General features: G+C 47.0%; 1 protein-coding gene across 1 annotated transcript in view; it reads right to left on the reverse strand.

The window, feature by feature from the left end:
* Nucleotides 1-25,706, reverse strand: part of LOC137413126 (uncharacterized) — a 74,792-nt gene that overhangs the window by 36,226 nt on the left and 12,860 nt on the right. Inside the window, exon 2 of the mRNA XM_078776726.1 lies at nucleotides 8,219-8,284. Coding sequence (XP_078632852.1) covers nucleotides 8,219-8,284 — 66 coding nt within the window. The remainder of the gene's footprint in view (nucleotides 1-8,218; nucleotides 8,285-25,706) is intronic.

The following is a 25,706-nucleotide window of genomic DNA, read 5'->3' on the forward strand; positions in this document are numbered from 1 at the left end:
TATATGGCTCGCGAGCCATAGGTTACCGACCGCTGTTCTAGATGATTGTGTGCTTCCAACTTTGTGGCAACAGTTTGGGGAAGGCATTTTCCTGTTTAAGCATGACAATTCCCCCTTGCACAAAGCGAAGTCCATACAGAAATGGTTTGTCGAGATCAGTGTGGAAGAACTTGACTGACCTGCACAGAGGCCTGACCTCAACCCCATCGAACACCTTTGGGATGAATTGGAACGCCGACTGCGAGCCAGGCCTAATCGCCCAACATCAGTGCCCAACCTCACTAATGCTCTTGTGGCTGAATGGAAGCAAATCCCCGCAGCAATGTTCCAACATCTAGTGGAAAGCCTTCACAGAAGAGTGCAGGCTGTTATAACAGCAAAGGGGGAGACCAACTCCATATTATTGCCCATGATTTTAGAATGAGATGTGTGATGTTCGGGTGTCCTATCTCTTTGGGCCTATCTCTTTCACATTGCAGACAGGTCAGTCTCTCTGTCTTCTACCGCCTCCTTCCTGATCTTGCACCGTGTGGCTTAGTCTGCTCTTTTCTGTTTTCTTTTTGTAGAGTTGTTGGTTAGCTGTGCATTTATATATATTTTTTCTGAACTGAAGATAAATATATATGACGTCATGGCTTTCAAACATTTTATTGTACTGTATGCATTCTGTCTGTTTTAGCAACGATTGTATCAAGATATCCACTTCCAATTTGCCTTATTCAAGTGTACGTCACTACAGGGCATTACAGCTGTTTCAACTCTGTAAAACGAGGGGAAAATATGAATATGAATGATCGTTTTAAGGCCATTTTCCCCGCTGGAGCGGCGGTTAGCCTTGCGGGCCTCATGACAATCATGGTTCCCTGTTTGAGGCAATGTTTTTATGGCCGGATGCCCTTCCTGACGCCAACCCTTGGTCGCCTCTTACGATGCGCAGGGATGCGGTGTACCTATTCTAAACCGGGGTACACACCGGGATCATTCATCCCAGCAAGCTGGTACTCAATTTGCCGACCTCGGAAGGATGACAGGCTGAGTCAACCCCCCTGGTGTTAATTCAGCGATCGACCTGGATTCAAACCCAGGATCTTAGGATCCCAAGCCGGCACGCTAACCGCTAAGCCAACACGAGGGGGCGAACAGATATTGTCATTCAATGTGTCGCTATTCATTCACAAATTTGCAATTGCTTATATTCCGTGCCCTCCATAAGTATTGGAACAGCGAAGCCAAATTTATTATTATCGCTATATACTCAAGAAATTTGGATTTGAGATCAAAAGCTAAATATGAGGCAAGAATACCGAAGGTCAGTTTTTATTTCTTGGTATTTATATACATATATGGCTTACCACTGTAGAACAATAACACTTTTTATGTTCTGTCACCCCATTTCAGGTAAGCATAAGGATTGAAACAGATTATCTTAAACTGTCGCCATCTCCGAGGGTGGATCCATATATACTGGGAATCCATACATCCTTTGAATTCTTCCAAAGTAAATTGCTCTCTCTCATGCACAGATTTATCCCATCTCGTCTTCAGTTGTCATACCCTTCCTCCCGTCCATGGTAAACGGAATCTTGTGATGAGGCTGTTGCCCAGAAACAACTTGCCTTCGTCTCCTGGAAAGCAAATCCAACGGAAGGAAATCTCATTTCCTTTCACAAAGCTCAAAACAAGTGTGTGTCCACCCTCAGGAGAGCCAGGAAACAATATCTCTCCGTTCTCAAGACCGAACTCTCTTATCTGTCTCCCTCTTCCAAATCCTGGTGGCATCTGGTCAAATCTGTTTCTGGTGTTTGTTCCCCCTCCATCCCCTCCCTTACCTCAAACAGCTACACAGCTGACTCCGCACGTGAAAAAGCTGAATGCCTCAACTCTGTGTTTGCCTCTAAATCTTGTGTCCCAAACCCATCCCTCTCTGTACCCACCGTACCCAGTCGTACCCAGCTGCTCCTGGACTCCGTGTCCTTTCCTCCTGACAAGGTGGAAAGGTTTCTGTCAACCCTCGACTCTGATTCTGCAACTGGACCTGACGGCATCAGCCCACGGGTCCCAAAATCCTGTTCTTCTGCTCTTTCACTCCCTCTCTCTGTTCTCTTCACCCTCTCTTTTGCTCAAGGTCAACTGCCATCTGCTTGGAAATCAGCCAACATCACCGCTTTGCACAAAAAAGGTGCAAAAACAGATCCTAGCAACTACAGACCAATCAGCCTTCTCCCAATTATCAGCAAAGTCATGGAATCCATCATTGCTTCGGATATGAAATCTTTCCTCTTCTCCAATGGCTTGATCTCTGATCATCAATTTGGTTTCAGAACAGGTCACTCTACTCTGGACATGCTGCTTCTGCTGTCTCAACAATGGATGGAGGTCCTCAATGCCAAACAGGAAATTAGAGCTGTCTCCCTTGACATATCACATGCCTTCGATACAGTCTGGCACCCCGCTCTGCTCACCAAACTCTCCTCCATTGGTATCCATGGAAATCTCCACGCATGGCTTGCGGACTTCCTCTCTGGTCGTAGTCAACGTGTGGCCCTGAATGGATTTCTCTCATCTCCCCTTCCTGATCAGGCTGGAGTTCCCCAAGGCAGTGTTCTGGGCCCTGTGCTTTTTCTGGTCTTAATCAATGATCTCTCCGACTCTCTCGAAAATCCTCTCCATCTCTTTGCTGATGACTCCACTCTCTGCTGCTCCATACCTCATCCCTCAGATCGGCAGTCTGCAGCCTCCTCACTCTCTGCAGACCTGGACAAAATCACAGACTGGGCAAACAAGTGGAACATGTCTTTAAATCATGACAGAATCTCACACTCTTACGATGTCTCTCCAAAAAGACCGACTGGACAACCCTCCCATCTACTTTCTGAATAATCCTCTCCAAGAAGTTCTGTCACTCAAGCTTTTGGGTCTCACTATCTGCCATGATCTTTCCTGGGAAAACCACATTTCCAAGCTGGACTCCAAAGCCAGTCGCCGACTGGGCATCCTCCGTCGTGCGAAGTCCTTCCTTGGCACACCTGAGCTCCTCACCACATACATGGCTTTCATCCGCAGCTCAATGGAGTACTGCTCTCCCCTCTGAGCTGGTGCCCCTGCCTCACACCTAGCTCGTCTTAACGCTGTTGAAACCAAAGCTTTCAGAATCATTGGAATCTCCCGCGATGACGCTATCTCCGAGGGCCTTTCACTTACTCACCGCAGGCAGGTTGGTGGTCTTTCCGTCTTCTACCGACTCCTCTCCGGCCTTGCTCCCCCAGCTCTCTCTGGGCTCTGTCCCCCAAATATTCCGACAGGTCGCACAAGATCTGCCTGCAACCCTCTTATGGTTAAACTGCCAAAATCAAGACTCTCTGCTCACCTTCACTCCTTCATTCCTCTTTTCTCCCGCCTCTGGAACAAACTCCCTCACTCTCTTCAATCCCACTCCTCCCTCCAGGTCTTTAAAACGGCTGTTCACCACCATCTCTTATCTTCCCCAATCCAAAACCTTGATCTTTTCTACCCCCGCTAATTTCACACCCAAATCCACTTTTTTGAGGTGCCGACTTCTTTCCTGGAAGTCCTTGGTGTCCTTGCGTTTTATACCTATCCTGCCTCCCCCCAGTCCCTCTCCCTCCCACACATCTCCCGATGTCCCTGTTCTCAAATGTTGTGTTTATGTGCTTCCTCCCCTTCTCTCCCCATCTTGTCGACCACTCCCTTTTTTATATACTTTGTTTGCTTGTTTGTTTGATTTGTTTGTTTGATAAATGTTAGCTCTTTCACGACCCTCGACTCTGTATACAAAAAAAAATAAAAAAATAAAAATACAATGCTTTATAAGAAGCCCAATTTTTTTCGGATTTCCACACGGATACCCATATAATTGGTGAGAGGGTGAGCTCTGATCGCCAAATATGGTATCAGATGTGAAAAATAACTTAATTATGACGTTACAATGATCAGTAAGATTGGCAAAGAAGGAGTCACGTGACCTTTCAAATGCGCTCATCACTAATGATTCAAAAACTGAAAATAGAACAAATTCAACCTATACATCGATTTAAAGATAATTTTACTGCTCATCCAATGACATAACTCTCAAGGGTGAAGGAGGAGTTTGTAGAAAAAAGGTTACCACCTTAGCAAACTTCTGCAAATATACACCCTGTGAAAATTCCTTTATGGGAGGAGGAAGGGGAAGGGTGGAGGTGCGAGTCCACAGAGGGAGGGGGGATGGGTGGGAAGAGGTGGAAGGAGGTAGAGGAAGGAGTGGGGTGGGAGTCCGGAGGGAGGAGTTGGGAGGAGGGATGGGAAGGGGTGGGGTGTGAGTCCGGAGAGAGGAGTGGGGTTGGAGGAGGCAGGGGAAGGGGAAGAGGTGAGTGAAGGGAACCGACGTTGCCCGGCAATACCAGGTAACTTTGCTAATATGAAATATAAGTGACATTGGAACAACATAACACCGTGAGTGAAAAGGTAAAATGGAAATGCTCAAAAAGTAAAAGTAAATGCAATGAAACAACATAAAGTACCTAAGATAAATATGATTGGATGAACCGTACGTGATTAAAAGGAACAAGTGTAAGCAAATCCTGCAAATACAATTTTAGATGTGGAAAACCATATGTACGAGTTCATATGTGAGACATAAGTTTGAGAACATGGAAACATAGGACACGTAAATTACACAATAAATATGACTCCATGATAACTGTCTTGCAAACCAATGAAACTGTACAATACCCGAAGAACTGAATGTGAGCAAAACAGTGGAACAAAACAAAACAAAACCAAACGTGTGTAAAGAGGCAGAAACCAGATGTGTAATGTCAGAAAAAAATGCTTTATGTTTCCTGCTTCCTTCGTGGGTGGAATTACTCATCAAAGGCCCATGACTAATCCATTAATCATTTGGTTTCTCATATAGCGCTTATATTTCAAACAAAAATTTCAAAGCTCTTCTCTATGTGGTGCTTCCTTCTGTTTTGTGCCAATCTCTGAGATTGTCATAAAAATGAGGAATCCTTGATTGATGTGTTCGGAATTTATTGTTAATTTTAAGAGCATATAAAGGTCACTGTGAAATCATCAAACCTCTTATTTTTCCTTCATATGCAGCACATGGCTGCATGTATCATCATTGGCCGAGGGTGTGGCAGTGTGTAGGTTTTATACTGCTAATGAAATGCAGTTTGTAGGTTCGGGTGTTTGCGATGTGAAATAAAGGCCCATAGACTCAGCCCCCAAATTTCATCCCAATCCGTCCGCAACTTTTTGAGATATCCTGTTCACAGACAGACAGACAGACAAACAGACAGGGGTGAAAACATAACCTCCATCCACCTTCGGTGGCAGAGGTAATGATGGATATGAGTGAGCTCCATTGGTAATTCCCACATAAATGCCTAATCTCGGGAAGAAATGTGCATTTGTGATGGGGATGGGGCAAGGGAGATACATGAAAGCTGCATAACCATTGCTGATGTGTGAAATGCGCATAATATTGCTAAAGTGGTGTAGATGTTAAGGTGAACAAAGTTTATTGTAAGAATGTGGTCAGTAAATTGGTTATGTGAGTAAATTGCTTATACATTAAGTTAATGGGGTGGAGCTGAGATGAAACATGTTGACTTATTTTTAACAAAAAGAAACATTTAATTGAAATAAAAACACTTAAAAATATTGTGAAACAAATTTTTGGAACCTATGACAAATAAAATGATGATAATATATCGATGATCTTGATTCATACCTATATGCGGTCTTCCCAATCTACCCTTCCACCCCAATGTACATATACCATGTTCACACAGGAGTTAACCCCCTCCCCCTTGTTGATATTACCTGTATTTACAGATAATTTATATCTCAGAAGTGCTTTTCAAGCAGGCCAGTGCCACATCAAAATTCCAACTTCCTGCCACTTAAACACATTCGAACCCAAGATGGACAGCTCGGAGGAGAGTGTGCAGACTCCCGAACTACCAAAGTGTAATAACCACTCTGAGAAATGTCTCATCATGGCGTCATATGTGACGACCCTAGGGAATTCCCTCACATACATCTCGGAGACAGCAAATATTGAGACTTACTGACTTATTGGTCCTCTCTGGGTTTGAATGTTTTGGCTGACCTCTGACTAAATACCATACCAGTTGTTACCTGAATTCAAGAACCTGCCATCCAACATGAAGCTAATATTGATTGATCTCCATGCATTTGGCAAATTAAACATTTATTTGTCTTTTCCTAAAGATTCGAAGTTCTGTTACAGTGGAGGGTTCCAAAATATTGTAATTTGGTTGTGATGATAATAATAATTGTTGTTGCCGATTCAATTAGCTTCTCCATTTGCCTAGACTTCTGTATTTTAAAGAAAACTTAATGAAAGTCAACAACATTCTTATTTTTCTTGATATGATTTGCTTATTTGTAAACATATTTGGAGAGCTGAAAGATTGGGACTGGGTATGACTAATTTATAATATGAGCCATTTGGCTATGTGTGTGTGTGTGTGTGTGTGTGTGTGTGTGTGTGTGTGTGTGTGTGTGTGTGTGTGTGTGTGTGTGTCTGTCTGTGTGTGTTGCTATTTTTATCAGAGATGGCTGAACCGATCTGTCTTAGGCAAAAAAAATTAAAAAATTTGGGGAAAAAAGTTTGAGTGAAAGGTAATACTAAAATATCCCCGATTATTGTGTCTGTGTGTTGCTATTTTTATCAGAGATGGCTGAACAGATCTTCATCAAACTTTCAGGAGTTCATCAGCGAGTGCCAGGGAGAGTTGTAGGCAAAAAAAAAAAAAATTGAAAAATTTGAAAAACAAGGAAAAAAAAGAAAACTTTTTTAAAAATCACTTTTCAGTGCCTAAGTGTTTGTACCTATGTGAAAGGCAATATGAAATTATCTCCGACTAGTGTGTGTGTGTGTGGGTCTCTGTGTAATATAATAATATTAAATATATAGATTTTAGTTAATTTCCCTTCGGGAAGTGTTTTAGGCACCCACAAAAAATAGAAAAAAAAACAATTTTTATTTCTTCAAAATGCAAACAGGATTAGAACATCACCGGGAAAAGCCGGGGGTATTCCTGCTAGTACAATATAAAATATCATTTGGTTGCCATGCTGGTGCATCAAACATACCGTACATTAAATCTTTACATTAGAACTACCTTTAGAAGCCATTTTTTCCCCGCAGAGCAGGGGTTGGCCTTTTCCAGGCACCGTGGTCCCCTTTTTGAAGCAATGTTTTATGGCCGGATGCCCTTCCTGCCGCCAACCATGTTAGTCGCCTCTTGCGACACACAGGGAATTGCCAGTGAGCTGGTATTCAATTTGCCGATCTCGGAAGGATGACAGGCTCAGTCAACCCCCCGGCATTAATTCAGCGATCGACCGGGATTCGAACACAGGATCCTAGGATCCCAAGCTAAATCTTTACATTAGATAATACATTAAAGCAGTTGCGGTCGAGAAATTTCTCAAACTTATGTTACAGAACTCTCTCGTATATTATCCTATCCTGACACGTTATTTATCGACTCAAGGCTCCAAAACAATGACTCAATGTCACATGCCCACAAAAAGAACATGAGCGATGAGACCTAGAGTTATGGTATGGAATGCATGTTATAAGACAATTGTGTGAATTATAACATGGTTAACCTGCTGTGTGATAATAAACTAATTTAGATACAGTCATACAGAGCAGTATGCACTAAAATAATACCACTACAATGACTATCACTTCTTTCATGGCCCCAATTATTCCCACCTCCTTGTGGGGTCGACCTAGGAACATTTTTGGCCAAAGTATTATATAAACCAGCTGGCCAGACCTGATGTTAGACTGACCGTGGCAGGAATTTGGTATTTATTCCAGGGAGTGGGCAATCTACCCTTCATTATGGACACTGTGGGATCTTTATCATCCACCAACTAATACTACCATAGGTAGCACCAGCACCCACTTTAACCCCATGATTTCGCACACCTGTTTTCGCAGGTGTGCCTGCAAAACACCAGTGAAACTGTTAAAAGTTGGGAAGAGAGTTGAACCCAAGATAGACAGGTCAGAAGAGAGTATGCAGACCTTTAGGTTATCCTCCAACCAAATACATTATTCACTAAGGTAGCAAGTTCACCTTTATTCACTAGGAAGAGCTTCCAAGGCAGGTTTTAACATGTTTTTGTCATATGTGTACATGAATTACTGTGCAGCAAAACCTACAAGTTGTTGTAACGGCTTCTGTGAAGTTGGCCGTCGAATTGGTCACGGGTGCGCTCTGCCCCGAGCCTGTGGAAACAGTCAAAGGAAAACAAAGAGTGAACACGTTTTTCATGAAGTAAAAGCCAACATTTCCACGACAGTCCAAAGTAAGCCTTGACCCACAACAGCAAAACTCCCTGCCAGCACTGGCATTTCCTCAATCCCACATCAAGTGCTGAAACCCGATACTACCATGCAAAATAATCCGGCAAGAGCGACCAACTGGTGTTGGAGCAACAAGGAATGTTAGAAATTGACCTGGGGGAGGCATTCTATGATTGATGCACACGTGTGACCCATCCCATGGTCTGAGCATGCGCGCATACTGCTAACTGCTTTGAAACGATAAAAGGGTTGAAAATACAAGTTGGAAACTGAACACTACGTGAACAGTCAGATATACCGATTAAGCAAAACAGCACTTTTAACCAAATTTTATACAAATAGGAGCACCTTTGGCATGGCTAAATTCATCAATCTCAATGAAACTTCTCAAATCTTTGCATCATTAAGATTTCCCAGGAAAGATTTAAACATTACAAGTTACCAATAAAAGTACAATCATCATGTGTTCTTGTGTGCAATATGTGAATACTGCAATATTCGCATTATTGGAAAAGTAGGAAAAGAAACGTTTTAAGTTTTTCTGTTTTTTCCCCAGCATTTTATAGGGTTTAGTGCAGACTTTGTTATTTTGATCCTTTTCTTACTTCTCTTTTTTATTATATCCTTACTTTTTTTTCTACTAACAGACAACATTTCATGGTCATAGTGAAAATTATACGCACAAAATGTAAAGCTTTTCATCTAACAAAATATTATTCACATGCATTCTTCCAGTAATCCCAGAACCTCTCCTTGTGAAATGCCCAAAATCCAGGCCCACTGTTTACTTCATCTTCTCTTTGGTTCCTTTCCTCTTCAGCTTGTGGAAGTCTGTTCAGTCCCACCCCACTCGTCCCTTCAGGACCTCAATTTTGCAGTACACCACCATATCATGTAATCCCATCATCACCTCTCCCAACCTACTTGCAGGTTGCTATGTTTTCTTCCCTCTTGCCATGAAAGGAATAAAAGAGTATATGTGAGCAGTGAGCCTCTCTCCTCTTCCTATTCGCTCGTGCATTCCTTGTTGTGTCCACATGTTGTCCCACTAGTCCACCATCAGTGTGTGTTGCATTCTACCGCCTGTCTTCCATGAACTTTTTTTGTGTGTGTATAAAAAGAGCAGAGTGGACACAAGATATACCATATAATATTTTGTTGTTATCAAGTGTTAGAGCATTACTGAGGCCAGAATAGAGCTGGGAAAACCAGCAAGGCCAACAACATTCCTCTTGCAAGCAAGTACCCAAAGACTCAGCCTCATTATTTTCATTACTCTGAGTCTATCCTCAAACAAGCTCATGACAATGTAGATAAAGGGGTTCAAGAATAGTTTGCAGCTGTAAGAATACACTCTCAAAATATGCAACAACAACAAAAAAAAGATTGCGGAGTACTTGCAGTCACAAGAAGCCCAAGGTTCTATGAAAAATGAGAAGGGCTCATAAATTCCAACGTTTGGCTCTTTCAGGAAAGTGGTTTGTGGAAAATGATTGCACGGGTACCATGGTGCAGATAGGCTTGTGTCGCTGCACCCCTGAAGGAGAGTATATAAGTCCACGATGAAGGCCAATTTTTGCGTGAAATTATGTTGCTGAGCCTTTGTTGCTTTTGACAAAACATTGCACTTGTTATGCATGTGATTTTTCCATGCTAGTTCTCACATATTTGTCGAAAGTGGTCGAAAGCTTTTCAAGCAATCATTCATACGTATAAAGAGTTGAATATGAAGTCACAAGAGCAGATTTTCTTTGTATGGAGTTTCACTAAACGGTCATGAGCTTACAGCTGTGTGCACTCTGCGCCACACCCACGTCATGCTGCATATTTCATTATATCATCCATATATCCCACACATGCTACATTACAAGCTCGCCACTTTTTCTGCTTCGCTTCTTTTCAGCAATGCAAGTTATTTTTCGTTTTTTTATGTGACCTTGTCATTGAAGTGTTATATATCATTTAAAATACAAATTGGTTTTCATTGTATGGTTTATGAAAAAGTAATACTGTAGTACAATTACTATCACATACTTACCATCATCTATGTACTACCTGAAGCTATACCCTAGTTAGCTCAGCTGTGTTGTCTTTTATAGAATAAACTTTAAAAAGGAAAAAAAAAATCAATTGTCCATGCATTTTAGGTTGAAATAAATTGGCATTATGTGTAACAATATACTGTACTGTATACATTGTTGGAGCCATCGGGTTCTTCAGATTGCCCGGCTCAAATCCCGGCGAACGGCATCAAAGTGGTCGCAGTGGCTGACTAAGTCTGTCACCCCGGGTTGGATAACTGGCCTGTCCGCCGTGATACCGTACCTAGAGGGACCACCGAGCCAGTCGATGCTTTACGCTGATCGGTACCCTATGCCTGTTCTCAAATAACGACCGGGCAGAGTCGCTAGGCGTAGGCATGGCTTTGTTCTGGGAGCTAATTTCCTAAATCGAATCTGTCCTTTAACGAACATGCACAATTCTAATAACGATCATAACCCCTCAAATTCACTCTGAGACCAAGTGGTTTGAAACTATATCTGAGAGAAAACATGGGGTGGAATACAGTCAGAAGCAATACAATAACTAAGCCATTATCATTAACCCCAACTCAAATACAGTCACGTGAAAAAGTAAGTACACCCCATGTAAAGTTTTGACTTTTTCAACATATTTCAACATACAGCTATTTGATCTTCATTTCAACAATATTGAAAGATAAAGGTGATATAATATAACAAATGTCATGAAACATTTACATTTTGTAGTCCATTGTATAATTTAAATAAACATAAATGCAAATTTCACATGTGGAAAAAGTAAGTACACCCCTACATTAATCACTACTTCAAATACCTAAAATTAGAATCAGGGGCGCCAGCTCAAATGCAAATGATTAGAACATCGTTAGAGAGGATCTTGGAGGAACCTGTCTTATTTAAACCTCAGACATTTATTTTGGTTTGCTCTTTGTTGTTGAAGTGTGCGGCGTCATCATGCCGAGATCAAAAGAGCTCTCTGAGGCATTCAGAAAGAAGGTTATAGATGCCTACGAGTCTGGGAAGGGATTTTTAATAATCTCCAAACAATTTGAAATCAATAATTCGACTGTCTGGAAGATCATCGACAAGTGGAGAAGATTCCGAACAAATGCCAACTTGTTCAGGCCAGGCCGCCCCAGCAAGTTCAGCCCGAGAGCAGACCGCAAGATGCTGAAAGAAGTCTCTAAGAACCCCAGAATGTCATCACGGGACCTACAGGTAGCTCTTGCCACTGTTGATGTCAAAGTGCAGGAGTCTACCATTAGAAAGAGGCTGCACAAATTTGATCTGCATGGGAGGTGTGCCAGGAGGAAACCTTTGCTGTCCAGAAAGAACATCAGGGCAAGACTAAAGTTTGCCAATGACCACCTAGGCAAAGACCAGCACTTCTGGAACAATGTGCTCTGGACAGATGAGTCAAAGGTCGAGCTATTTGGCCACAGTACCAGAAGACATGTTTCGTGAAAACCAAACACAGCATTTGACCACAAGAACCTGATACCAACTGTAAAACATGGTGGTGGAAATATTATGGTTTGGGGCAGCTTTGCTGCATCAGGGCCTGGGCAGCTCACCATCATATAATCCACTATGAATTCTTCATTGTACCAGAAGGTGCTTGAGGATAATGTGAGGCCATCTGTTGGAAAGTTGAGGCTCAACCAAAGGTGGACCTTGCAACATGACAATGACCCTAAACATACCAGTAAATCTACCAAGGAATGGCTGAAAAGAAAGAAATGGAGGGTTCTGGAATGGCCAAGTCAAAGCCTGGATCTAAATCCCATCGAGATGTTGTGGGGGGATTTGAAACGAGCTGTGCATGCACGAAACCCCTCAAACATCGCACAGCTGAAAGAATTCTGCATGGAGGAGTGGGCAAGAATTTCTCCCAGTCGATGTCAGAGACTGGTAGACAGTTATAAGAAACGCCTACTTGAGGTTGTTTCTGCCAAAGGGGGCAATACCACCTATTAGAGCTAAGGGTGTACTTACTTTTTCCACATGCGAAATTTGCATTTATGTTTATTTAAATTATACAATGGACTACAACATGTAAATGTTTCATGATATTTGTTATATTATATCACCTTTATCTATCAATATTGTTGAAATGAAGATCAAATAGCTGTATGTTGAAATATGTTGAAAAAGTCAAAACTTTACATGGGGTGTACTTACTTTTTCCACATGCGAAATTTGCATTTATGTTTATTTAAATTATACAATGGACTACAAAATGTAAATATTTCATGATATTTGTTATATTATATCACCTTTATCTATCAATATTGTTGAAATGAAGATCAAATAGCTGTATGTTGAAATATGTTGAAAAAGTCAAAACTTTACATGGGGTGTACTTACTTTTTCACGTGACTGTATGCGCCCACTAGTCAACTAACAAACTGAAGATCCTTATCTATCTTATCATTTAACAGGACCATTCACACCTCAGGAGATAGACCAGGGAGACTGACAGGAAAGAAATTCCGTTGACTGCACCTCGACAGGACATTGACTGCACCGTGACAGGATGCAGCTCAATTCCAGGTTGAGACAAGGACTTGCAGAGACAGTTCAACCTGCAGACAAGAAGCCAGAATGAGGGAGAAGTGGGCGTGGCCTGCAGTGTGGTGTTGACGAGAGGCTGTGACAGCCAAATGCGTCGTACTGTGGAGAAACCCTCTGCAGCTCGTGTGCGGCTTCCCCAACGAGGTCTTCTGGCATCTCTTGTCATGCCGTTTGTACCACGCCTTTTATAGCCTGTGCCACCACTCGCATCCATGGTGCACTTATCCCTTCCCCTCTCAGCCGCTATTGGTCTGGGGCCCAGTCTGGGGGTGGGGAGAATCCTCACCCAACCTGTCTCTCAATGCCTTTGGCGCTCCTTGAGTGAGGGCAACTTTCCCGCCTGAACTCGCATCTGATAGCCTGTCAAAAGGTTTAAAATAACATTTAGGACAGATTACAAAGATAAGAACATTAAAAAGGGGTTTCAAGAGATGGCTGTTTTACACACAAACATGTGGGTAAGGTAGACAATGGCTTTCCACATAAAACGATGTATATCTCGTATCACCATTAAATTATATATAGTCAAGGCTCATGGAAGAGGTAGTACACTGAACATATCAGGATGTAACAGATGAAAACAGGATGCAAAACACACATGCATAAGATGGTTACAGAAGAAAGTTCCAAGGAGGAAAAGCTGGAAAATTAGGAGGGATTAGGGTGGGGTTAAAGAAGGAAAAAATATCATGGTTTTTGATTGGGGACAATCTGAGATGGTGATGAACAGCTATCTTCAAGACTTGGAGGAAAAATTGAGATTGAAGAAAATGTGAAAGTTCGTTCCAAGTGCAGGAAAAAAGAGGAATGAGTGGAGAGGAGTAGTGATTCTGGATTTTGGGAGTTTCACCAGAAGGGGGTTGATGGGGGACTGTGTGCATCCTGAAGAAACCGGGGGGGGGGGGGAGACAAAGCATGGAAAGGGCAGAGGGTGCAAGACGAGAAGAGAGAGAGAGAGAGAGAGAGAGAGAGAGAGAGACAGACAGACAGCCAGACAGACAGAGAGAGAGAGAGAGACAGAGAGACAGAGAGACAGAGAGAGAGAGAGAGAGACAGAGAGACAGAGAGACAGAGAGAGAGAGAGAGAGAGAGAGAGAGAGAGAGAGAGAGAGAGAGAGAGAGAGAGAGAGAGAGAGAGAAAAAGAGAAGAGAAAAAAAAGAACACATACATGCTAATGAAAGAAAATGTGAAATGAGAAACGTGCTATGAACCTAACTTACTGTAAGTTACAGGTAGACCATGTTTTACTTAATGTCTCACAGTGTGTCATAACCCCAAACTTGCAATCTTTAGAATATTCAGAAAGTTAATGTTAAGATTACAAATAGCACCAAAATGGTGGACGTATGATTTTTTTGTGTTACAATCGTGGGTGGTGTCAGGCTAGCTGTGCAATCAATGGGTATAGAATGGATATACATGCACACATACACATACATACATACATACAGACATAAATATACATACATACATACATGTATGAATGAGTACATACATACATACACACATACAACACACACATACATACATACAAATAAAGGTGGGCGCGATTCGGAAAATTTTAAGTCCGCTTACCGCTTATCCGCTCCGCCAGCCCGTGTAGTCCGATTCGCTTATCCGCTTCAGCGGCCGAAAATCTTAGTCCGCTTACCGGTTATCCGCTTATCCGCTTCGATTCGATTTTTTAAAAGCGCTTCGACGTTTTTAAAGCGATTTTTGACGTTTCTAAAGGGAATTTAATTCTTTTTAAGCCTAAATAGCCATTTCTAACTACTACAAAGACAAACAAAGCTTTTAAGATCAAAAATATACATTTTTATTGAAAATAAAATTTATTCAAAATTTATTGAAATAAAGTTTTCCACTCGACTCTACTCTACTCTACAGTTAATTTAAATATAATTTTAATATATGCAAGTTACATTAAAGAAAAATCAATTTGCCCGTCCTTTCTTTGACAAGAGAGTCTACTAGTCAACAGACTAGCAGTCTGTTGACTAGTCCTCGTCTTCCTCCTCCACCTCGTGGGCCTTCTTGAGGATTTGGAGGTTGCCCTTCATGAAGACGAGGGCTTCGAAGTTCGGTGCAGCCAGGGCGTGGTACCTCTGGTAGTGCACCTTCAAGTTTGAACTTGATCCGGGCTGGGCTTTGAGTGTCTTTGAGCACTTGGTGCACGTGGCCTTGCTGTCCACGACCTTGAAGAAGGGGGCGATGTGCCTCCACTTCTGGCTGAGGCTGGAATTGTCTGTGTCCATTGTCACGTTGATCTCAGCCGACTCGATTGAGTCCAGCGACATCCTGCTCTCGCTGCGCGCGAGCTGAGGGGTCAGGGCGCAGATCTCCTGACTGTCCTCCACGTCCCCCATCATGTTGACCGCCGGGTTGTGGATGTCGCTGTGCTGGGACTGCTGGTTTGCGTCGCTCGTGTGCCTGTCCCTGGCACTGCCGCTGGGCTGGAGAGTCAGAAATCTCTCCATCTTGACGTTATTGCCGCTCTAGCGTCCAATAAAATATTCAGTTTTCACTTATTATTCACTTAAATAAATATTCACAATTCTAGAGTAACGGCTCAGGCTAACAGCTGATTTGGCGAATCGCGATGCGCTTTAATTTTTCGGTAGTCCGCTTACGCTTATCCGCTTCGGTTTCCGGGGGTTGTTCCGATTCGCTTATCCGCTTCGAAAACGTTAGTCCGCTGCAGCGGATAAGCGGATAAGCGGACTTTCGAAGCGGACCGCCCACCTTTGCATACAAACACTTATTCTTGCTCTATTATACAAGGACCAGTCAATAAGTAACCTTAAAATGGCGATATAAATTCAAGAACGTAATGTGTGTAGTTGTAGACGACATGTGTTATATCTATGGGTAAGAGTCATGTTTTGCCTATTTTAGATCTGGCAACATTGAGCGTATGACGTCAGTAGAGCAGTTCCAAGATGGCGGCTCCCTTAGAAGCTTGTACCAGGGAGGATCAACGTTCTGTCATCCGTTTCTTGGGAAGTGAGGGTGTGAATCCCAGTGAAATCCATCGCAGAATGAAGATGCAATATGGTGACGCATGTTTATCGCTGCAGCAGGTGTACGACTGGGACAGGAAGTTTAAAAGTGGAGTGTCCAGTGTGGAAGACGCTACTCGCTCGGGCCGGCGTCACACACCAGAAATGGTTGCAGTTGAGCGCGTGCTGAGGGAAAACCGTCATATTACGCTGGATGAAGTAGTCTTCAAATTGAACATTAGCCATGGTTCAGAACACCATGTCATTCACAACGTGCTGGGTTCCGCAAAGGGTCTGAAAAGTGGGTGCCAAGACAACTCACACCCGAACTGAAAGACCGACGAGTGGACGCATGTAAAGAACTTTTGCGACGTTACGAAACAGAAGGTGACGCTTTCTTACAGCGCGTAGTGACTGGGGATGAAAGCTGGGTCCACTACTTTCATCCAGAAACGAAGAGGGCAAGCAAAGAGTGGCGCCATTCAACTTCACCGAAGCCCAAAAATTCCCACACACAGCTGTCTGCTGGAAAAGTGATGCTGACGTGCTTCTGGGATAAGCAAGGCCCACTTGTAGAGCATTACATGCCCAGAGGGTCCACAGTCACCAGTGCATCATACTGCGACCTCCTTAAAATCATCTGAAACCAGCAATCAGATCAAAACGTCGTGGACTACTCACTACCGGTGTTTTGCTGCAGCATGACAATGCTCGGCCCCATACTGCCCGCTCTACAGCTGCAACAATCGAGGACCTGCATTTTGAGTGTCTTCCTCATCCACCCTACTCGCCAGACCTCACCCCTTCGGATTTCCACATCTTTGGGCCACTTAAAGAGGCGCTTGGTGGAACCACTTTCCGATCCACGAAGAGGTCCAAGAGGCAGTGCATGAATGGCTACACAAGCAGCCAAAATATTTCTTTATGGAGGATTCCAGGCCTTAGTTAAGCGCTGGAAAAAATGCATGAATGCAATCGAGATTATGTTGAAAAATAACAGTTGTTACACACATACATGCAATAAACAAGTTGTGAAAAATATTTTAAGGTTACTTATTGACTGCCCCTCATATGTAGATTACAGCATTATTATTTTAAAAATTATATTAAAAAAATTATTATTACAACAAAGTCATTGGGCTGTTTCCACAAAGGGTAAAGGTCTGGTTTTTTTCTCCATTGGCAGGTGTGGATTTGATTATTTTGACACTCAACAACACAGACTTAGTAAGTGTGGATAGGAGTATTGCAAAAACCCATCAACATGAGTTGAGGGAGGCCTTTGGTCCTGCAGTGGACGAAAATTTGCTGGTGTAGGAGCTGTGCTCCAACGTAAATCGGAAGAATGGACGCGACAAAAAGCTGGAATTCGTCCGAGTTTCTTTATTGTGTCAAATCAACTCGGGTTTTTTTTTTTTGTTTTTTTTTGTATACTGAATCGAGGCTCGTGAAAGAGCTGACAACCGTGAGGGAAAGACAGCACAGGGGGACCACGAGGGAAAGACAGCACAGGAGGACCATGACGGAAAGACAGTACAGGGGGACCACGAGGGAAAGACAGTACAGGGGGACCGCGAGGGAAAGACAGTACAGGGGGACCGCAAGGGAAAGACAGTACAGGGGGACCACGAGGGAAAGACAGTACAGGGGGACCACGAGGGAAAGATAGTACAGGGGGACTGCGAGGGAAAGACAGCACAAGGGGACCGCGAGGGAAAGACAGCACAGGGGGACCATGAGGAAAAGACAGTACAGGGGGACCGCGAGGGAAAGACAGCACAGGGGGACCACAAGGGAAAGACAGTACAGGAGGACCACGAGGGAAAGACAGCACAGGGGGACCACGAGGGAAAGACAGCACAGGGGGACCACGAGGGAAAGACAGCCTTGAGGCTGTCTTAATTCTTAATCTTAAGTCTTAATAAGTCTTAATAAGTCTTAATCTCTTAAGACGTAATCTTAATCTTAATCTTAATAAGACTGAAAGACTTTCTTAATAAAGACTCTTGTTGTACCAACGCGTTGTGGCCTACCTCTCTGGCAATCGAGTCGTGTGTGCGCAGCACCACAATAGAGCTTCAGATGGAAACACTTCAGACACTTCAGATGGAAACACTTCAGATGGAAACAATAGAGCACCGCAGGGACGGAAAGTGCAGGTACGGGGTGCCAGTCACTCCCCAGCCGGCCCGCTCTGAAGGTTCGGATCGGGACACCGGGATTCATTCCGGTCGCCCGGTCGGCCCGGAGGTGGGGGTGCGGGGCCTGTAATGGAGCGTCAAAACAAACAGCCTGCCGGGGCCGCCCAAAAGTCGGGCGTGAGGGGCGCGTCCACTAATGGAACGCCTCTCGCTTCCCAGATCGAGGGCCACGTGGTCAGGAGAACCTCGTCCCTTCTGGTTGCCTTGCCGTCCCACCGTGAGCGCTGGTCAGGGTGTACTTCAGGTCAGGGTGGTCAGGGTGTACTCTGAAAAGCCCGTTTATCGGGCAGCAATATATATACACATTATCCCGGAGCGTTTGCCCGGGAAAGGCGAGAGGGGGCATGCCCGGGCGTCCTGGACGAGGCCTGGCAAGTCGAGAGCGGGCATGCCTGGGCATGTCTGGGCATGCCCGGGCGTCCCGGACAAGGCCTGGCAAGTCGAGAGCGGGCATGCCCGGGCGTCCTGGACGAGCCCGGCATGGTGATCGCTCCGCGTCCTCGGTAGGTGCAAGGCGATTGTGTATACCCAGCGGTAGCCACTACACACGTCCCCCCAGAATCGACGTGCACCGGCAGGGTCAATTTCAGGGGGGTCCTGATGACCCGGCCGAAGCGACCCCTAGCGGGTCGTGGGGGGGGGGTCCAGTGTGGTGGTGGGCAGTCGAGTGGGGGGCACCGTGGACGGGGGGTGGCCTCGCCGTGGCGGAAGGGCCAACCGTGGCGGTTGGTCGATGTCCACGTGCGCCGGCTTGAGGCGGTCCACCGCAATCCGGTCCGACCTGCCGCCGATGTCGATGACGAACGACTTGTCGTCCCGTCGCAGGACCCGGAAGGGCCCGTTGTACGGCGGCCTGAGTGGCCCCCGATGTGCGTCATGATGCACAAAAACGTACCCCGCTGTGCGAAGCGCTGGGGGGACGTAGGACTGGGGGTCAAAGTGGTGGGACGTTGGCACGGGGGCAAACCGTCGGGCGGTCTCCTGGAGGTCCGAGTGCTGGTGAGCTGCGGACCAGGGACTGGCAGCGTCGGGCACGAATTCGCCCGGGACGCGTAGCGCCTGGCCCGAGACAAGCTCGGCGGTGGACGCCCGGAGGTCCTCCTTGGGGGCCGTGCGGAGGCATGAGCGCGGCCTTCATGGAGCGGTGGAATTGCTCGCACAACCCGTTGGCTTGGGGGTGGTAGGCCGTAGTACGGTGGAGCTTGACCCCCAGGTTGCGGGCGACCGCGCCCCACAGCTCGGAGGTGAACTGCGGTCCACGGTCCGATGAGATGTCCGCCGGTGCGCCGAAGCGGGCGACCCAGGTGGCGATGAAAGCCTGCGCCACGTCGGCGGTGGTGGTGGAGACGAGGGGAACGGCCTCCGGCCACCTGGTGGTCCTGTCCACCATGGTGAGCAGGTGTGTGAAACCCCATGATGGGGGGAGGGGGCCCACCAGGTCCATGTTGATGTGGTCGAAACGTCGTTCGGGCACGGTGAAAGGTGCCAGCGGGGCCTGGGTGTGTCGGTGGACCTTGGCCTGTTGGCAGGCTGTGCAGGTGCTGGTCCAATCGCGGACGTCCCGTCGAAGGCCGTGCCAGACGAATAGCGCCGACACCAGCTTCTGGGAAGCTTTCCGGCCCGGGTGGGAAAGGCCGTGGAGGGAGGCGAAGATGCGGCGTTGCCAGGTAACAGGCACGATGGGGCGAGGCTGGCCTTGGGAGACGTCGCAGAGCAGGACAGTGTCCGCGAAGGGGATGTCGGCCAGGCGGAGGCCCGTGTCCGCCGCCCAGAGGGCTTGCACCGTGGTGTCGGTGGTTTGGTCCGCCGCCATAAGCGCGAAGTCCACGCCGAGGTGGACCACGGTCGCGCTGGCCCGAGAAAGACAGTCGGCCACGGCCTTGTCTTTGCCGGTGACATGCCGGATGTCTGTGGTAAACTCCGACACGGCGGAGAGGTGGCGCTGTTGGCCGGCCGACCACGGCTCCATGACCTTGGCCATTGCGTAAACCAACGGCTTGTGGTCGACGGACGCCGTGAAGGTTCGGCCCTCCAGGAGGTGGCGGAAATGGTGAACGGCCAGGTGTAGACCGAGGAGCTCACGGTCAAACGTGCTATATTTGAGCTCGTTCGGCCGGAGTTGCCGGCTGAAAAAAGCGAGTGGCTGCCAAACCCCGTTCACCCATTGCTCATGTACGGCGCCCACCGCGTAGTCGGAGGCATCCGTGGTGAGGGCGATGGGAGCGTTGAGCACCGGGTGAGCGAGCATTGTTGCGTTGGCGAGGGCCCGCTTTGAGCTTTTAAAGGCCGCATCCATTGCTGCGGACCAGACGACGTAGTGCTTGGTTGGCTTGCCCCGGAGGGCTTCGTAGAGGGGCCGCATGAGTTGAGCAGCGCGGGGCACGAAGCAGTGATAGAAATTCACCATTCCCAGGAATTCCTGCAGGGCCTTTATGGAGCGGGGACGCGGAAACGTGGTGATGGCCTCGACCTTGGTTGGCAGCGGCACGGCCCCGTTCTTGGTGATGTGGTGGCCCAAAAAATCAACGGCCATCGTGCCGAAGTGGCATTTGGCCGGGTTGACTATGAGGCCATGCTCGCTGAGGTGCCCGAACAGTGTTCGGAGGTGGATTAGGTGCTCGGCCCGGGACGTGCTGGCGACGAGGATGTCGTCCAGGTAAACGAAGAGGAACGGCAGGTCACGCAGCACGCCGTCCATCAAGTGCTGGAACGCCTGAGCCGCGTTCTTGAGGCCAAACGGCATTCGCAGGAATTCGAATAAGCCGAACGGCGTGATGACGGCCGTTTTTGGGACGTCGGCCGCCCTGACAGGTACCTGGTGGTATCCCCGTATTAAATCGATCTTTGAAAAAATGACCCGTCCTGCCAAACGGGCGGAGAAGTCTTGGATGTGCGGGAACGGATACCTGTCGGGGGTGGTAGCATCGTTAAGGCGGCGGTAGTCGCCACATGGGCGCCAGCCGCCCCCTGGTTTTGGGACGATGTGTAGTGGCGAAGCCCACGCGCTATCGGAGCGCCGCACGATGCCGAGGTGTTCCAAAGCGTCGAACTCAGCTTTGGCCACGGCAAGCTTGGCTGGGTCGAGGCGGCGGGCTCTGGCGTAGACCGGCGGGCCCGTGGTTGGTATGTGGTGCTCGATCCCATGTCGTACTGCGACGGCCGAAAACGTCGGCCGCATGAGGGCCGGGAACTCCGTGAGCAGGCGAGCAAACTCGTTCGCCGCCGGGAGGGCGCATGCCAGCTCGGTCGGAGCGGAGCTGCTCAATGTGCATGCCAGGGAGCTGAAGGTCTCGGAGTTGATGAGGCGACGCCATTGGACGTCCACCAGCAGTCCGTGCGCAGAGGAAGTCGGCGCCTAGCAGAGCCATGGGCACGCTTGCGTTTACAAAAGTCCAATTAAAGCGTTGGCCGCCGAAGCAGAGGGTGACGTTGTGTGGGCCGAAGGTGCGGATGGCCGATCTGTTGGCCGCAACCAAGGAGGGGCTACAAACCGCAGACTGCCTGTCCTGATCGGAGGCGGATATGATGCTCAGTTGGGCGCCGGTGTCACACAGGAAGCGCTGTCTGGACGCTTTGTCCCTGATGAAAAGTAAGTTGCCCGTGTGGCCGGCGCTCATGGCTGGTAATGAACGCCGGCCCAGCCGTGAAGGTGCACGGGTGTTGGCATGTCCGGGCCTTCTGTCCGAACCTGGCATGATAATAACACCATGCCTGGTCAGGTGGAGGCCCCGGTCGTCGTGCTGGAGGTGGTCTGCGTGGGGTAGCGGCCGCCAATTGCGTCGGCAGTTCGGTCGTCGACCGTGCCGGGTGCTCGGGCGCCATGGGCGTTGCTTCGGATGGCGGTGGGCTCCAGGTCACTGCTCCAATGCGTTGGCCTGCCACGGAGATCTTGTCGGCTTCCCTGGCGAGGGCGCGGGGATCCGTGCTCGTCGTGCTTGCCAGGGCGAGGCGTACCTGGCTGGGCAGCTGACGGAGGAAAAGCTCCCGGAACAGGAATGCCGGAGAGTGCTCGCCGAGCAGCGAAAGCATGTAGTCCATTCGCTCGGACGGGCGTGTGTCGCCGAGCTCGGGCAGGTCGAGCAGGCGCCGTGTGCGTTCCGCCGATGAGAGAGCGAAAGCGTCGAGGAGGAGCTTTTTAATCGCGTCGTATTTGTCAGCGGCTGGCGGGCTCTCGAGGAGGCTCAGGGCGCGGGCCGCGGTGGCGGAGCCGAGCGCTGCTACCACATGGTGGAAGCGGGTGTCGTCGACCGTGATGCCTCGCAGGGCGAACAGGGAGTCCGCCTGGGCGAACCAAACCGCCGCGTGAGCCTCCCAGAAGGTAGGCAGTTTGAGGGTAACTGCCATGTTCATGTCGGGTCACCAATGTAGGAGCTGTGCTCCAACGTAAATCGGAAGAATGGACGCGACAAAAAGCTGGAATTCGTCCGAGTTTCTTTATTGTGTCAAATCAACTCGGGTACTCTGAAAAGCCCGTTTATCGGGCAGCAATATATATAAACATTATCCCGGAGCGTTTGCCCGGGAAAGGTGAGAGGGGGCGTGCCCGGGCGTCCTGGATGAGGCCTGGCAAGTCGAGAGCGGGCATGCCCGGGCGTGTCTGGGCATGCCCGGGCGTCCCGGACGAGGCCTGGCAAGTCGAGAGCGGGCATGCCCGGGCGTCCTGGACGAGCCCGGCATGGTGATCGCTCCGCGTCCTCGGTAGGTGCAAGGCGAATGTGTATACCCAGCGGTAGCCGCTACACTGGTTAATTTGAGGGGATTTGCATTACTTTTAAATCTTGCCTTTCCCTACAGCATTATGACTTGCTCGAATTCGAAGGCTTTCATCTTTGAACACTCCAGTCGCACATTTTGTCCATTTGACATTGTTGTTCAATCTCTTTGCTACTCAGAGACCATTTCTAGAATGCCATTGCACTCTTGTGACTCTCAGTGACAGTTTAAACCTTTGTCATGCACACCTGTAGGACTATATGTGTGTGCCGTCCCTCGTTAATGATCCCACTTGGTGACCTTCGCGAAGAGTACGCGGGCTATCTCCGGCACCCTGGACAAATTACAATTTCTTGCCCAAACGTTAGGCCTTGCCAGCTGGTTCATGAAAGACTTGGCCAAAAAAAATACTTTTAATAATTTGAAATTTAGCCTGAACATAACTGCATGAACTCGCCCGAATAATTAATGCAAGTGCAGCAACAATCTAAGTCTCATTCCCCCAATGGAATGGAAAGTCCTCATCCTTGGAAAGTTCTCACACAGATTTCTAATGACCAATAGTCCACATGCCTGGAAAGTGCAAACCCCGCCCCCTCGCCCCACCCCGTCCTCCGTTACTTTCTCGTCAACGACAGAAGTTTGACATATGTGAAATAAGGTCCAAATTATGGGATGGTCAGAGTGACTTTTAAAAAATAACATTTTATTTAATCCCTGACCCTCTGGTGTAATAAACAGGAACGCATTGGCTGTGAATGTCCTCGGTGACATTTTCCAGACAGGACCAGAGGCTCATGCAGTGCCAAGTGATAGAAACAGAGGGCAAAGAAGTAGGAAGAAGGCTATGGGGGCGAGGGGGCGGGTTTCAGGTCAGGGTCGCACGGAAGTTTCCTTCCTGTTTCCTCCATCCTGTCAATTGTCTTCACATGGTCTGGGCCAGGGGACATAGGACACACCTCACTTCATGTTTGGACAAAAGCAGGCCTGCAGGGGGTTGAGGATAACGTTTCAAATCATAACAATGAAAAACAATTATCAAGTGGAATCCCTCTGAAGTTCACAGGTTTCTGTGGCAAATTGCCATGTCCAGCGGCAACTGTAATGATTTTTCTTTCATTCATTCTTTTCCGAAAGAGCTTGCCCGCAAATATTATTCACTTCACCAAACTCATTTGTTGGGCCATAGTTAAATAACTTCCTTGCCTGCGGGGTTGTTTTAGGGACCGAAGAGGTAAGCCACAGGAGGAGGCCATTTGGCCCATCATGCCCGTGCTTTATCCACTGCATTAATAGGACTTTGGAGGGGAACAGTGGAGCAGGTACTGCTATTTATTTGATTGTTTATTTTGGGGGGATTGATGGGATCCTTGGGTGAAGGATGAACAGATATCGAGAGCATATTCATTTTTTTCATGAGACCCTCTCAGACATCACAATCACTGCACAGGTACATCATTACGCAAACAAGGGTAAGCTACACAACCAGTATATATGTTGGAACCCATCTGTGGATCGGTCCCATCGGCCGATGGGTCTGCGCCATCTGCGGATGTGTTGTTCACCTTGAAGGAATGTGTTGACAGAATGGTGCTCTTCAATCAGGTACACAGTCATTGGAATTACATGTGGTAGGAATTTAACAGAGATGATTTTTAAATGTTTTATTATCTATTTCTACCCATCTATTTATACATTTTGTCAATACATTTTGTAATTAACAGATACATGGCAGTTTTAGTAAAGCTTTACATAACATACTCAACATTCATACAAAACATTAGGTGTTCTTCTGATAATGGCGGAGGGGAATGGTGGCAGGGTAGAGAGTGGCAGGCGCTGATGAAGGTGATGGCGAGGGTAAATGTAGTTTTGGTGGCAAGGATCCTGACCTTCCAACAGCGTTTTTAAATGGAGCGACATTATCTTATTTTTATCTTATCGACAAACGGTTATCGACAAACCACATGTCACGGACTGCTTTATAAACATTTATGACATCAATTGCTTATTTTTAGGTTCAAATAAACATACTCATCCACCATTGCTGCATACACATTCCTTCAAGGTGAACAACACATCCGCAGATGGCGCAGACCCATCGGCCGATGGGTCTGCATTGTCATTTCTCGTGCATCCACAGATGGGTCAGACCCATCGGCCGATGGGACCGATCCACAGATGGGTTCCAACATATATACTGCCAAAATCTATGTACCCCAATGTCCCAATCCCAATGCGGTACCAGTCCCAAATCCCAATGCAGTCCCAGGTCCAAAATGTCCAAATCCCCAGTTCAAAATCTATGTCCCAATGCTTCTAGATATACCTATCTCATTTCGGTTTACACTTATCTACTGTTTATACTGGTTCACATTTCCAGGGAGACAATTTCATGCATTATCTAATTTGATTGAAAGACCACTACTTCCTCACTAACATGGCTCACTATTTCTACACATTATTTTGTCCATACCGTTCATTATCTTAAATATCCCAATGTGATCCCCTCATAATCGCCCCTTTCTAATGTATAAACTCCTGTCTACATCATCCGCTCTTCATATTTTAGTTTAGCTAGGACCAGAATGGATTTATTCGCTGTACGCAGATCGCTCTATGGCAGCTATGTATGTCCTTCCAATCTTTTGCCCAATCAATGACAGTATGTAGGCAATCGATTGGACTGCTTAGGTAGGTACTGCACAGCAGATTAGCAGGTGTGTGTGTGTGTGTCGTTGGTTGTTAACTACACCTTGGTTGTTATCTCCAAATGCGGGTTGCAGAAGATGGGATGGAGTCCTCCCAGGTCTC

Source organism: Myxine glutinosa, chromosome 4 (assembly GCF_964187855.1).
Source record: "Myxine glutinosa chromosome 4, kmMyxGlut1.1, whole genome shotgun sequence".
NCBI classification, from domain to species: domain Eukaryota; kingdom Metazoa; phylum Chordata; class Myxini; order Myxiniformes; family Myxinidae; genus Myxine; species Myxine glutinosa.